This window comes from Poecilia formosa, unplaced genomic scaffold, assembly GCF_000485575.1.
Source record: "Poecilia formosa unplaced genomic scaffold, Poecilia_formosa-5.1.2 Scaffold2, whole genome shotgun sequence".
In the NCBI taxonomy this organism is placed as follows: domain Eukaryota; kingdom Metazoa; phylum Chordata; class Actinopteri; order Cyprinodontiformes; family Poeciliidae; genus Poecilia; species Poecilia formosa.
In genome coordinates, this window is record NW_006799941.1 from 6,182,372 (window position 1) to 6,197,665 (window position 15,294).

At 39.6% G+C, this 15,294-nt stretch overlaps 1 protein-coding gene across 2 annotated transcripts; it reads left to right on the top strand.

The window, feature by feature from the left end:
* The first annotated feature begins 1,253 nt into the window (after positions 1–1,253).
* On the top strand, positions 1,254–12,012 carry LOC103137921 (myosin heavy chain, fast skeletal muscle-like). 2 transcript variants are annotated; one of them, XM_007551935.2, is made up of 41 exons: positions 1,254–1,278; positions 1,452–1,500; positions 2,175–2,390; positions 2,606–2,749; positions 2,833–2,989; positions 3,081–3,108; positions 3,190–3,301; positions 3,385–3,477; positions 3,568–3,631; positions 3,719–3,817; positions 3,946–4,049; positions 4,165–4,303; positions 4,382–4,500; positions 4,592–4,741; positions 4,818–4,988; positions 5,087–5,393; positions 5,490–5,560; positions 5,635–5,722; positions 5,805–5,922; positions 6,134–6,257; positions 6,330–6,466; positions 6,555–6,810; positions 6,902–7,144; positions 7,233–7,409; positions 7,491–7,636; positions 7,716–7,806; positions 7,881–8,270; positions 8,350–8,476; positions 8,778–8,896; positions 8,995–9,191; positions 9,275–9,458; positions 9,536–9,701; positions 9,782–9,906; positions 10,069–10,377; positions 10,463–10,666; positions 10,748–10,873; positions 10,967–11,137; positions 11,232–11,336; positions 11,419–11,514; positions 11,617–11,748; positions 11,890–12,012. In XM_007551935.2, exons 3-41 carry the CDS (start codon positions 2,187–2,189, stop codon positions 11,908–11,910), a joined length of 5,814 nt encoding a protein of 1,937 aa, XP_007551997.1. In that variant the 5' UTR covers positions 1,254–1,278; positions 1,452–1,500; positions 2,175–2,186; the 3' UTR covers positions 11,911–12,012. The 2 variants fall into 2 exon arrangements, with proteins under 2 accessions (XP_007551997.1, XP_016527130.1); XM_016671644.1 differs by having other exon boundaries at positions 6,330–6,463; positions 6,552–6,810.
* The last annotated feature ends 3,282 nt before the right edge of the window (positions 12,013–15,294 follow it).

Here is a 15,294-nt window from a genome sequence, read left to right on the forward strand (position 1 = left end):
AACATACATTTTGTGTTACATTGTGACATAAATGAAACATTTAGTCATACATCGCCTCTAAGTGTAATCTTATCCCACTGCCTTTGTTAAACAGCCATTGCCAAGTCACCAAATGCTGGTTTTAATGAGATAATTAAAGGCTTTAGCAGGTTATTCTGCAATGTTAGAGGAATGGAGAAACTTTGTGATTTTAAAACTTATTAATTTAATCAGACCATTAGTTAATATCAATTTACTGGCTTTTATTGCTTCAATTATATAATAGATTTTTGTGCAAAGACTATTTCAAATATATTCTAATTAATGCCACTTTTGTGTGTTTGACATTCCATCCACTCCATGTATTCTTAGAAGAAATTACATTGGATGGCTATAAATAAAAATATTGTTCCACTTCCTATTGTCCTTCATCTCTGCACAAATTCAATTAAGTTCAGGATATCATGAAGCGCGGACCTCGGCCTTTGTCTCTCGCTATCAAGAAGTATCATCGTTTCCACAAGTTCTTAGATTAGCAACTGTTAGGCCCAACTCTGCTCCTTTGTCACAGGAAAGACTTGCAAGGCTTCTGCCACAGAATACCAGTGACACATGAGAGCTTCTCCATAGCAGAGTGCTGATCTTCCGCAGTGTCGGGATGCATTAAGGAGATTATACTAAAGACCAAAACAATGACAGAATTGCTAAAATTAAAATAATCTGAAAGAATGTTGCGTGCACAAGTTTGACAAACGCTTTTTTGTGTGAGTGTGGTTTAAGAACCAGATTCCAGTGAAGCAGTTTCTGTCACGCTGTACTGGTAGCTCTAAGATAGTTTACAAATGCCTCTTTTCATCATTTACTGACGCTAATATGATATCTGATGTAAAAACATAAATTACATTTGATAGTATGTTAGAAGTTGATAACAGAAAACAAATAACCGACTTAATTTATCTGGTACAAACACATCAAATATCATTTATAAAAAAAATAAATAAATAAACCACATTCTTTTTTTTTTATGTCAGTCTTAGTTGCACTTTAAAATGTTGCCATTGGTGTCAGATGTTTTTTGATGTTAAAGCACCAGGAGTCCAAGCTGTGGTCAACTGCTGTGTTGGTCTGTGAAGAGAAAAAAACAACAGACAAAGCCAAGTTGGAGACATAAAAATACTCAATCAGAGGACAAATCAACATGACCAAATAGAGAAGGTGATTTTGCTGAGTGAACACTGATCTGCCTATATAAGAAGGAAGGCAGGAACGCCTCCAAGGACTGTCAGGCAACCAGACAAGGTGAGTGAGTTACAGGCTTTTATTAGCAGGAGGAGAGCCAACAGCTTAAAAAAAACAATGCAGAGAATGGGCATTTACTGCCAGGGTGTTTGCCAGCAATTTACTCTAGATTAGGGTCTTTGCAACAGGAAGGTTTGTAAACGGTCTGCTGAGTGAAATATTTCTTTCTTCAGAACCCCTTAAAGACCATCTACAGCTGTTCTTCTGGGCTGAGAGGAGAAGGTAAACTATTTCTAGTATCACGGCTCTATATTGTCAGAGGATTGTTTTTAGACATTACTCCTGTTGTGATTCTTTGGTCACTGACTCACCCCGCATCTTTGTGGTGTGGCAAGTATTTAACTTGTACAACATTCATTTCATTCAGTAGATGTGTGGCATGACTTTGGATAACTTGGTATTTGACTTTTTAATGGCAAACTCAAACTCTATATTGTATGGTTAATGCATTAAACATCTGTGGTTTGCTTTTTGAACACCTGAAACTTTAAATATATTAATTTAATTTAGTGAATTAGGTTTTTACTACTAATTTATGTCAATCCCTTTAGTCTCTATAGTTCACAATGAATATGCACAGGGAATTAAATTTAGAGTTCATTTAAGTGGTGCAATGAGTCTGACCAACAGTAACTCCTAACCGAAATCCTACATCTAAGCATCATTTCACTAGTGTGGGTAATGAAATCACTTGCAATTATGTATGCTATTAAACACTGGCATATTTAATCTTGTTTTTATTAGCAAAATGTGTCTATTTTGCTTGAAAAAGCTTAGAATTACTTATTTGTTCATGTAATGGTGTCTTGTGTGGTACTGATCAAGCTCCAGTTGTTTTCTTCTTGAATTTTTGCCACATATTAATCAAAGTACTTGACTGTATCTCGATCTCCCAGTAAACCGCCATCATGAGTGGGGACGCAGAAATGGAGTGTTTTGGCCCTGCGGCCGTATTCCTCCGCAAGCCAGAAAAAGAGCGAATTGAAGCCCAGAATGCTCCTTTTGATGCTAAAACAGCTTACTATGTGACTGAGCCCAAAGAGATGTACCTAAAGGGGAAACTTGTCAAGAAGGAGGGTGGCAAAGCCACCGTGGAGACTTTCTGTGGGAAGGTGGGTATCACGCTTTCCATTTCTAAATACTAACAGTTGCAGATATTTCCTTACACTGCGCATCTGCAGTCAGGTTGACAACAATCTTAAGCATCTGCTCTGTTTCTCTTGATAAAACCCTCTATTGAACAACTGACATTTTAGTTGCATTCTCCAGAATAAGTTGTGAGAACAACATTCATCCTCTGCTTCTAACACTTTTCTGTCTGCACCAGACTATCACCGTGAAGGAAGATGAAATCTTCCCCATGAACCCTCCAAAGTTCGACAAGATTGAGGACATGGCCATGATGACCCACCTCAACGAGCCCACTGTGCTGTATAACCTCAAAGAGCGATATGCAGCATGGATGATCTACGTAAGTTTTCCTAAGTATATAAAGAAGAAAGACAGTGATTTTAAGAAAACATGCATCATGAATGATCCTCTGTGACCCCGCAGACCTACTCTGGGTTGTTCTGCGTCACTGTGAACCCCTACAAGTGGCTGCCAGTGTACGATGCAATGGTTGTTGCAGCATACAGGGGGAAGAAGAGAATTGAGGCTCCTCCCCACATCTTCTCCATCTCTGATAATGCCTATCAGTTCATGCTCCAAGGTACCACACTTTCTATAATCAATACATAAATACAACAGTCTCACCTCAAACATCCACATCTGACATTTGTGCATCATTTTCCATCTTACAGACAGAGAAAACCAGTCTATCCTGATCACGTAAGTGCCAAGTATTTTGAGGTATTTTCATTATTAACTGCAACACTATTTTTCTAATTAAAATGTGCATATTCAAACCAGTGGAGAATCTGGTGCAGGAAAGACTGTGAACACCAAACGTGTCATCCAGTACTTTGCGACAATCGCAGTAGCTGGTGGAAAGAAATCTGATCCAGTTCCTGGAAAAATGCAGGTTAGTGACATTGCAAAACAACAAAATGATACAAACACACAAACAAAGAACTGTTCAGCTAATGAGATGAATGTCGCCTCCAGGGATCACTGGAAGATCAGATCATTGCAGCCAACCCACTGTTGGAGGCTTATGGAAATGCCAAGACTGTGAGGAATGACAACTCTTCCCGTTTTGTGAGTTCAACTTGAAACTCCCTCTTATTACTTTGGTGACAGCAATCGGTGTCAGCGTTTTAAATAAAACACTTTCCTGTTTCCACACAGGGAAAATTCATCAGAATCCACTTTGGCTCAACTGGAAAGCTGGCTTCAGCTGATATTGAAACATGTAAAACTTTCTATTTAAGTTTTTTTACACTTTTAATTTATAGTTAAAAATATTTATTTTTTAAATTGATAATGTGAATCCACACAGATCTGCTGGAGAAATCTCGAGTGACATTCCAGCTGTCTGCTGAGAGGAGCTACCACATCTTCTATCAGCTCACAACGGGCCACAAACCCGAGCTAATAGGTTAGAAACAAATGAATACTGCAGCTATTCCACAAGTTAACAATATCTTACCACAAGCTATTTATATAGAATAAGTTTCATAATTGATATATTGATATTAACAGAGATTTACTTTGTGTTTTTTTTAGAGGCTCTCCTGATTACTACTAATCCCTACGACTATCCCATGATCAGTCAGGGTGAAATCAGTGTGAAGAGTATCGATGACATTGAAGAATTCATTGCTACTGATGTAAGAAATATCGAATTTAAAATCATCCTTAAATACATATATTTTTAAAAAGTCTCTTAGAACATTTTGAAATACTTTATAAACTGATAAATGAATTTTTGTGAATTAAACACAGACTGCCATCGACATCCTGGGTTTCACTGCAGAAGAGAAAGCTAACATTTACAAGCTAACGGGAGCTGTGATGCATCATGGAAACATGAAGTTCAAGCAGAAGCAGCGGGAAGAGCAGGCTGAACCTGATGGCACTGAGGGTATAAAACAAACAATGACGTTTCAATGTCTTCCAGATTTTGTTTCGAAGAAGGGCTGAGATTTTTTTTTTCTTTTAGTGGCCGATAAAATCGCCTACCTCATGGGTCTGAACTCTGCTGATTTGCTGAAAGCTTTGTGTTACCCCCGAGTGAAGGTCGGGAATGAGTTTGTGACCAAAGGTCAAACTGTTCCCCAGGTGATCAATTCAGACCATCTACAAATTAATGATTGCCAAAGTTTGATAAGTTGATCTAAGTTAATGTGATGCATATTATGCCTAAATTCAGGTCAACAATGCAGTGAGTGCTCTCTGCAAGTCTGTCTATGAGAAGATGTTCTTGTGGATGGTCGTCAGAATCAACGAGATGTTGGACACCAAGCAGCCAAGGAGCTTCTTCATCGGTGTCTTGGACATCGCTGGTTTTGAAATCTTTGATGTCAGTAATATTGGGATTAACCTTTAAATCAGTGAACCAGCACGGTAAACATCTAACAGAGTCTGTCTTCCAACAGTTCAACAGCTTGGAACAGCTGTGCATCAACTTCACCAATGAAAAACTGCAACAGTTCTTCAACCATCACATGTTCGTCCTGGAGCAAGAAGAGTACAAGAAGGAGGGAATTGAATGGGAGTTCATTGACTTTGGCATGGACTTGGCTGCGTGCATTGAGCTCATTGAGAAGGTCAGCAACAAGCTCAGACACATACTGACCAACACAGGGAATCATTTTGATGCCTTGACATTGCTTGACTGTGGTTATTTTATTTGCTATCTTGACAGCCAATGGGCATCTTCTCCATCCTTGAAGAGGAGTGTATTGTTCCCAAGGCAACAGACATGACCTTCAAGAGCAAACTGTACGACCAACATCTGGGAAAAAGTGCTCCCTTCCAGAAACCAAAACCTGCCAAAGGGAAAGCTGAGGCTCATTTCTCTTTGGTGCACTATGCTGGCACTGTGGACTACAATGTTCTTGGCTGGCTGGAAAAGAACAAGGATCCTCTGAATGACACTGTAGTCCAGCTTTACCAGAAGTCCTCTTCCAAGCTTCTGGCTTACCTATATGCATCCCATGCCTCAGCAGAAGGTATACATTCTTTGTTTTTATATGCATAACAGTCACATTTCTCAAGATGTGGTGAAATACAAAAGGTTTTGCTACTATTGTATTTTTTACTGTCAGGAGAGGGTGGTGGCAAGAAAGGTGGTAAGAAGAAGGGAGGTTCCTTCCAGACAGTGTCAGCATTGTTCAGGGTGAGCTTTAGGATTGTCTCTTTGCATTTTTGTTTATTGCCTTTAATTAACTGAAGCCTGTTATTCCTCTTTAGGAAAATCTGGGCAAGCTGATGACCAATCTGAGGAGCACACATCCACATTTTGTGCGCTGCTTGATTCCCAATGAGTCTAAGACTCCAGGTATGTCAGTGTTTAACATATTCTGTGAGCTATACTTGTATTGTTTTCAGAAAAGTGATTTTATTCAATCTTTGTGACACAGGTCTGATGGAGAATTTCTTGGTCATCCACCAGCTGAGGTGTAACGGCGTGCTGGAGGGCATCAGGATCTGCAGGAAAGGTTTCCCCAGCAGGATCCTCTATGGTGACTTCAAGCAGAGGTGCATGAATTGTTACTTTTACAGATTCTGAAAGTGTCTAACTTAAAAGGAATTTCTCATTATTTTAACATGTTTTCCTTTTCAGATTTGTTCAGGTCCTGGATGCTTTGTCATTTCCAGAGTAATAAAGCGATATGATGATAGGTGGCTTGGTGGATGATGGGTTTTGAAGTTGGTTTACTGACTGGATGTGTGTAATTTTTGCTTTTAGATACAAAGTGTTGAATGCCAGTGTCATCCCTGAAGGACAGTTCATTGACAACAAGAAGGCCTCTGAGAAACTTTTGGGCTCTATTGATGTTGACCACACTCAGTACAAGTTTGGCCACACCAAGGTAAAGTTATCCACGCTTTTAAAGACACTACGTTATAACTCTGAAATTCCTAAAAATACTTTTGGTGTTCAGGTGTTCTTCAAGGCTGGACTGCTGGGAGTTCTGGAGGAGATGCGAGATGAAAAGCTGGCAGAGCTGGTCACAATGACTCAGGCTGTCTGCAGAGGCTTCCTCATGAGGCGCGAATTTGTCAAGATGATGGAGAGGCGGTAATTATCCATTTATTTGCAGAGAATTTCAAGATTTTTAAAAGCCCTAATTCAAGACTTGAGGTAAATTTCTGTTTTAATTCTTCAGAGACGCCATTTTCACCATCCAGTACAACATCCGTGCATTCATGAACGTCAAAACTTGGCCATGGATGAAGCTGTACTTCAAGATCAAACCTCTGCTGAAGAGTGCAGAGACGGAGAAGGAGATGGCCCAAATGAAAGAAGACTTTGCCAAGACCAAAGAAGACCTGACAAAGGCTTTGGCTAAGAAGAAAGAACTGGAGGAGAAGATGGTTTCTCTTCTTCAGGAGAAGAATGATTTATTATTACAAGTACAGTCTGTAAGTGTCATTATTTCCCTAGGTTTGCCTAATAATGATCACATATTCATCCACTAATTTGATTAACTAAAGGACTCTTGTTGGCTTTTAGGAAAGTGAAAACCTGACTGATGCGGAGGAAAGGTGTGAGGGGCTCATCAAAGCCAAAATCCAGCTTGAGGCCAAACTCAAAGAGACCAACGAGAGACTGGAGGATGAGGAAGAGATCAATGCTGAGCTGACAGCAAAGAAGAGAAAACTCGAGGACGAATGCTCTGAGTTGAAGAAGGACATTGATGACTTGGAGCTGACTCTGGCCAAAGTGGAAAAGGAGAAACATGCCACGGAAAACAAGGTGAGACTGTGGTCTTTTTTAAGGTGTTAATCTTTCCTATGTACATTTAAACAGTCGATGTCATTAAGGTTTATGGAACACTTTACAGGTCAAAAACCTCACAGAGGAAATGGCTTCTCAAGATGAGACCATTGCCAAGCTGACAAAGGAGAAAAAAGCCCTCCAGGAGGCCCATCAGCAGACCCTGGATGATCTGCAGGCAGAGGAAGACAAAGTCAACACTCTGACCAAAGCCAAGACAAAACTGGAGCAGCAAGTGGATGATGTAAGTGTTAAAGATGTCTTTGACAACCAACCTAGTACTATAAAAAATGTCATGTAAAAAATAAAACTATTCAATCACCAGCTTGAAGGTTCTCTAGAGCAAGAAAAGAAACTCCGCATGGATCTTGAGCGAGCTAAAAGAAAGCTGGAAGGAGATCTGAAATTGGCTCAGGAGTCCATAATGGATCTGGAGAATGACAAGCAGCAGTCTGAAGAGAAGATAAAGAAGTAAGAATTTACAGGGGAAAAAAAAACATTCATAAACATTCTGCTGAGATAATTTCTAAAATGTCTTCCCCACCTGCAGGAAGGACTTTGAGATAAGCCAACTCCTGAACAAGATTGAGGACGAGCAATCACTTGGAGTCCAGTTACAGAAAAAGATAAAGGAGCTGCAGGTGTGACTTGATACTTGAGAGATCATTTGAATAGCCTTCAAATTTGTTTTTCCTCATAACCTTGCTTGTTACAGGCTCGTATTGAAGAGCTGGAAGAGGAGATTGAGGCTGAGCGAGCTGCTCGGGCCAAAGTGGAGAAGCAGAGGGCCGATCTCTCCAGGGAACTTGAAGAGATCAGCGAGAGGCTTGAGGAAGCTGGTGGAGCGACTGCAGCTCAGATCGAGATGAACAAGAAGCGTGAGGCTGAGTTTCAGAAGCTGCGCCGTGACCTTGAAGAGGCCACCCTGCAGCATGAGGCCACGGCCGCAGCTCTCCGTAAGAAGCAGGCCGACAGCGTGGCGGAGCTGGGAGAGCAGATCGATAACCTCCAGAGAGTCAAACAGAAGCTGGAGAAAGAGAAAAGTGAATACAAGATGGAGATCGACGACCTCTCAAGCAACATGGAGTCCATTGCAAAAGCAAAGGTGAGGATTCTGGACATTTCCATGGAAACAATCATATCATAACCAATTTGGTTTGACCAAAGCAGCTTCCTTTCAATAGGGAAACCTGGAGAAGATGTGCAGAACCTTGGAGGATCAGCTGAGTGAACTCAAAGCCAAATATGATGAGAATATTCGTCAACTGAATGATATTGGTGCACAAAGAGCTCGACTCCAAACTGAAAATGGTATGAACCTTAGTTTTGTTTATGTCCAGACTGTAAACCTTCAAATGTATGCCTCTCGGTCGTACAATCTCATTTGTATACTTTTAAAAAAAAAAAATTTTTGTAACCTGGAAGTTTTGCTCTCCCTCGCTCTCTGGCAACCTGAGTGAACCACAGTCATTTTCAGAGATGTCATACAACATATATTTTACTTTTAAATAGCATCTTACGTCTCTGTGCTTTCTCTGACTTAAATATCTCACTTTTACACAAGTGTGATATGGTAACTGATTTTCTTTCTTGTGCTGATTTTCTTAAACAGGGGAATTTGCTCGTCAGCTGGACGAGAAAGAAGCTCTTGTGTCCCAGCTGACCAGAGGCAAACAAGCGTACACACAGCAGATTGAAGAGCTGAAAAGGCATATAGAGGAGGAAGTCAAGGTAGCAATTACTGAACAAAAAAAGCTGGACAAAAATATTTTAAATTGACATGAGATGAGTAGTATTATGTATTAATCCTGTTTCTCTTTGGATGACAGGCAAAGAATGCTCTGGCTCATGCGGTCCAGTCATCTCGTCATGACTGTGATCTGCTCAGAGAGCAGTATGAAGAGGAGCAGGAGGCCAAAGCCGAGCTGCAGCGCGCTATGTCCAAGGCTAACAGCGAGGTGGCTCAGTGGAGAACCAAGTATGAGACTGATGCCATTCAGCGCACTGAGGAGCTGGAAGAGGCCAAGTAAGTCTAACTTTTACTCTTACGATGCCGATTTGAAATTACAAAGGATTTCAGGTTTTTTAAATCAAACATACTCTCTGCAGGAAGAAGCTCGCCCAGCGTCTTCAGGATGCAGAGGAGTCCATTGAGGCTGTGAATGCAAAATGTGCCTCTCTGGAAAAGACCAAGCAGAGGCTGCAGGGTGAGGTGGAGGACCTGATGATCGACGTGGAGAGAGCCAATGCTCTGGCTGCAAATCTTGACAAGAAGCAGAGGAACTTTGACAAGGTACAAAATCTTTTGCTTCATCAAGAATAAGTCATCCAAAAAAGAAAGAAGAAAAACATAATTTGTCATACCGCCAGATCCTTGCAGAGTGGAAGCAGAAGTATGAGGAGAGCCAGGCTGAGCTGGAGGGAGCTCAGAAAGAGGCTCGCTCGATGAGTACTGAGCTGTTCAAAATGAAAAACTCTTATGAAGAAGCTCTGGACCATCTGGAGACTCTGAAGAGGGAGAATAAGAACCTGCAACGTAAGACAAATGACTGACTTTCCACAATACAATATTTCCTTTAGATTGCTAAACACTAAGTTTTGTTTCTGACTTAACAGAGGAGATCTCAGACTTGACTGAACAACTTGGTGAGACAGGGAAGACAATCCATGAGCTGGAAAAAGGAAAGAAGACTGTGGAAAGTGAGAAGTCTGAAATCCAGACAGCTTTAGAGGAGGCAGAGGTAAAATGATTTTCTTCTTTAAATTGTTAGTTATGCTTTGTGTACTTCATTTCTCTTTAAGTAGAGGAAAATCATCAACTCAAGATTATACTTTTTAGTATTAAAACATATGTATCTGAATACTTTTCTGTTGGCATTCAAAGCTGTTTCACAAATCTACAGGCCACCCTGGAGCATGAGGAATCTAAGATTCTCCGCATCCAACTGGAACTTACCCAAGTCAAAAGTGAAATTGACAGAAAACTTGCAGAAAAGGATGAAGAGATCGAGCAGATCAAGAGGAACAGCCAGAGGGTGATGGAGTCCATGCAGAGTACTCTGGATGCTGAGGTCAGGAGCAGGAACGACGCCCTGAGAATCAAGAAGAAGATGGAGGGAGACCTCAATGAGATGGAGATACAGCTGAGCCACGCCAACCGGCAGGCGGCAGAAGCCCAGAAGCAACTGAGAAACATTCAGGGACAGCTTAAGGTACAGCCAGTCAGAAAGTTATGATACAGGACCCAATATTAAAAGTGTTTAAAACTTTTCTTAATATCTAACGTTTTTAATTCAGGATGCACAGCTTCATCTTGACGAAGCAGTCAGAGGCCAGGAAGACATGAGAGAGCAGGTTGCGATGGTGGAGCGCAGAAACAACCTGATGGTTGCTGAGATTGAGGAGCTCAGAGCTGCTCTGGAGCAAACGGAGAGAAGCCGCAAAGTGGCTGAACAGGAGCTGGTGGATGCCAGTGAGCGTGTTACACTGCTGCACTCTCAGGTATTTGTCTGAAAACTGCAGATACTACGGTACTTCAGTAAATCAGTCCTTGATATTTTTTTGTCATGTGTTTTATTACAGAATACCAGCCTCATTAATACCAAGAAGAAGCTGGAGTCTGACTTTGTACAAATCCAAGGTGAGGTGGAGGATTCTGTTCAGGAGGCAAGAAATGCTGAAGAGAAGGCCAAGAAGGCCATCACTGATGTAAGTGATCTTAATTCTTGTCTGTGCAAGAGCTGCCTGTCTATAAAGAGAAACTCTGGAAGCTGAAAAGAAACAAATTCCTAAAAAATTCAGGCTGCCATGATGGCAGAGGAGCTGAAGAAGGAGCAGGACACCAGTGCTCATTTGGAGAGGATGAAGAAGAACCTGGAGGTCACAGTGAAGGACCTGCAGCACCGTCTGGATGAAGCTGAAAATCTGGCCATGAAGGGAGGAAAGAAGCAGCTCCAGAAACTGGAAGCTAGGGTATTCCTTTGTTTTCTTGTTTTGTATTTAGCATAATTGTATCCCTATTTGTTATGCTCTTTGTTTTTTAACCCAATTCATATTCATATATCAGGTGCGTGAGCTTGAGGGAGAAGTTGAAAGCGAGCAGCGACGGGGAGTCGAGGCCATCAAAGGTGTTCGCAAATATGAAAGAAGAGTGAAGGAGCTCACCTATCAGGTTGAAAGATTTTCACATTTGATCATTTTACAGATTTTCCTTATGCATGCAGCAAAATAAATTTATCATTTACTACCTGCAGACGGAGGAGGACAAGAAGAATATTGTAAGACTACAAGATCTGGTGGACAAACTGCAGCTGAAAGTGAAAGCATATAAGAGACAGGCTGAGGAAGCTGTAAGTCAAAGGCTCAGTTCACATACAGTATGGCATGCACCATTCAAAAATACATTTTTCAGTATTATTTTACGTCACATTGCTCGTTTAATTTGTTCCCAGGAGGAGCAGGCCAACGCTCACCTCACCAGGTACAGGAAGGTGCAGCATGAGATGGAGGAGGCTCAGGAGCGCGCTGACATCGCAGAGTCCCAGGTCAACAAGTTGAGGGCCAAGAGTCGGGAGATTGGAAAAGTAAGTAAAATTTACTATCATTGAGCAAAAATACTTTTGTCAACAGAAGCAATTACTGTTAGTTTCATTTTAAAAGGTTGCTGCAACTTTTCAGTCAGAGTTTAAGTGTTATTCATTGTTTTTTTTTTATTGTACCTTTAGGCAAAAGAGTCTGAAGAATAAGCTGAAATCCTGATGGGAGAACAAATGAGAATCATAAAATATGATTTTTCATTGATGTGCTCTCATTAACTGTGCAACAATAAATAAATTATTCGACACATTTGTTGCCTCTGAATCTCTGTTTCTTTGAACAAAACATGGTTAATGCCATCAGCTAACACAGACACACACTTCTATACAAATTGAGGACTTTTTATTAACTTCAAATCATTTTAGCAACTGCATTTATGCCCAACGCAGACATTTTTTTACCAAAACTTAACCATTACTTGTCTATTCCTAACCCTAACCAACCCAAAACCCAAACTTAATTCATACCTTACCTCTAAAACTAACTAGTAGAGTTCAGTAGAACTGCAAAAAAAAACAAAAAAAAAAAAAAACAGAGGACAGGGGAAAGATCTTCACTTTCCACAAATGACCTCATTTTGTTGGTAAATGTTGTGGTGCAGTCCTCTATAAGTATTATAAACAAACAAACGTGCGCACACACACACACACACACACACACAATCCTGTCCTTATTTGACAAAAGGGCCCCCAAAACAAGGACCACCAGGCATTGTCAAGTTTTTGTTCATAGTAAAAGCTTAAATTTAATTCAGATAGGTTTATTTATTTATTTATTGATGTGGCATTTAAACAGTGATCATCTTATACTTAGGGGCTCAACATGTGCCAAGAAAATATTCCCCAAACCATATCACCAGCAGCAACTGCACCTACTGATACAAGACCCAAACTCTGAATCCCACCAATCTGAATGTCGCAACTGAAACTGAGAATCATCAGACCAGACATTTTTCCTGTCTTTTATTGTCTAAGTTTGGCATACAGATTAGAGCCTGTTTTCCTGACAGCTGCCTCCTCCCAACACGTTACTGAAAATAAGTCAGCATTTGTGACACTCTGTCTGCTGAGTTATGTGTTCTGATTAAAGTTTCTTTTCACCAAACACACATGAGGAATTCAGCAGTTTGTGAATATTTCTATGGATCTTTTCATTTCTCACTCATAGACACAGTTAAACACGGTGTATTTCTTTTCCGCTTAATATAGCGAGACTCTCAAATAGCAGTTAAAAACTACAGTCACCTGTCTTCTATGTAGAGGACTTGATGAACTCTGTATCAAATTTACATGTGTATAACATTTGCATTAACTAAAAAGTTTCTATTTGTTTATCCAACTATACCCCTTCTTAATTTTAGTCTGAGTTTTTAAAACTTTGTCATAAAGAAACACATTTTATAGGGCTTAATGCACATGGATTGAGTCTATCTTTCAGTTTCACACACATATACTTTAAAAGGTAATTGATGTTAAAAACACATTTTATGAGTAAATGTAAAACAAATATTTAAAGGTAAATTTAATTTGACATTAGACAGATAGTGATAGAGAGATATTCATTTTACCAGGGAAGAAGTCTTCACCTCTCCTGAATTCTCCATCTGTTGTCTTTCTCAAGTGGGATGTAGTGTTTGTGTGGCTAGATGGGGTCAGCATGATGTATTAAAATGACAATAAGATTCAACTTGCTTTGCCAAACACTGAGGCTCTGATATCATTGCTAAATAAGTTGGCTTATGCCTAATGAAGCTGTGTTAGGAAACACAATGCCTGATGGATGGAAAGTATAACTCATTCAAATACCACAACAGAAAGCAGATGGCTGCCAGGATGGGTGGTTTATGGAGCCTTTGAAGCCAAACATCCCATCCATTTCAAAGCTTTGAAGGTCGGTTGCCTATCGTCTTTCCTCCCTCTTGATACCCAAGATCAAGACAGTGAGAGCATATTCCCATTCTGACAATAAAAAACTGCATTTTTGATTCATCATCTGCTGTAAATTCAAAGTTTAATCTTCACAAGCTGATGGTCTCTTTGTGAAAAAGAAAGGAAGTGCTGCTCAATAGAATGTACCGATAGGATAAGATCTGAAGAAAATCTTTCTTTCATTGAGTGAATAACAAACTTAGCACCAGGATGGTTTGCAGTGCTCACTTATTGCATGTACTTACTGTGCACAGTTCAAATTAATTTTATCTTAAGTGCAGTCTACAGATAATGTTATTAGATGCATTTTGCCTTGACTCTGACAGTGAAAATAAGTATTTTACTGTAAATATTACAATGATAAGTTATCATAAACAAGACAACAGAACTTTAGTGTAACCAAAACCCATGACCTGGAATATTTTTCAAGTCCTTTGCCAAAGGCAAGGACAAAAATAGCCATTAAACAATCCAGATACTCTGCATTAAGAGCCAAGCCTAAAGGCTTGAGTGTAAAATCTGCCTGAGGTTCATCCACTAACACACCGTGAAGTAAATTTCCTGAGTGGGAAATATGCACATACTCTGAATTGTATAAGTTTAACATGCACATAATTTGCTCTTTCCTTATTATTAAAATTTTAACTCAAAATTGTAAAACACAGACGGTGTAAAATAAAAATTTATTTGAAAAATATAGCATAAACCAAAAACAATTTGCATAACCCTACACTTCAACCATGTATGTTCGTTTTACTATGCATAGGCAGAATAATTTGTTTTATAATGTTTTTTCTTTTGTTGTGCCTGTACTGTGACAGACCTAATGTGCACAGGTGAGGTCGGCAGAAAAGAGAACGTAAAGGAAGCTATTTGCATTTTGAGCAAAAGAGCTTACAAAAATTATGACTTCCCAGAGGACTGAAATTAGCTCTTAAACTATACTTTTTTTTTCAGAACAAAGACATCATAAGAACCCAGAGGATGGCTCACAGTTATGCCTGTTGGATGATTGTATTGTGGAGTCCCTATTTTTATCTGGAAGACTTCTCTAGAGCCAGGAGACAAATGTGTACAATGTTAAGCTGGAAAGGAATGACTATGTGAAGGAGTTGTGAGGTTCAAGTGACATCTAATGCCCAGGATTAGCAAGCAAGAAATGCAAGTGTTGAACAAGTTTTCACATGAAGTTCTTTTGGACTTGATTTATCAACAAGTTTCGTCAGACAGAACATGTTGATGATGATGGTTACTAACTACAAAGGCATTAAATTGTTGAAAAATACAGCATCCAGGGAGGATCTGATGATTTTTCATAAGATTGTTTTTATTTTAATATCTGACTCTTCTATTGATGCTTGTTACTGAAGTAAAATAATTAACAAAGCAAAAGTTATGGGTATGAATGTATATCTAATTTACTTTGAGTTGCAATGATGCATTTGAACTATTTTTCTTAGGTGGATTAATTATTAAACAAATGACTGGTAGATTTTATAATGTTTTTAAAATAAACCACGGTAAATCTTAAATATCTCTTTTCTTGACCAATTCTGAATTCATTTCAACTTGTTAGCGTCCAGCATTGCCATGGTCCGAGAGACA

What these genes read in the sequence shown, in the direction of transcription:
- LOC103137921 (XM_007551935.2), top strand. Translation starts at nt 2,187, where the DNA reads ATGAGTGGGGACGCAGAAATGGAGTGTTTTGGCCCTGCGGCCGTATTC. An exon ending in AACCAGTCTATCCTGATCAC is followed by an intron (nt 3,109 to 3,189) that starts GTAAGTGCCAAG and finishes TATTCAAACCAG; the next exon opens with TGGAGAATCTGGTGCAGGAA. An exon ending in TTCAGCTGATATTGAAACAT is followed by an intron (nt 3,632 to 3,718) that starts GTAAAACTTTCT and finishes GAATCCACACAG; the next exon opens with ATCTGCTGGAGAAATCTCGA.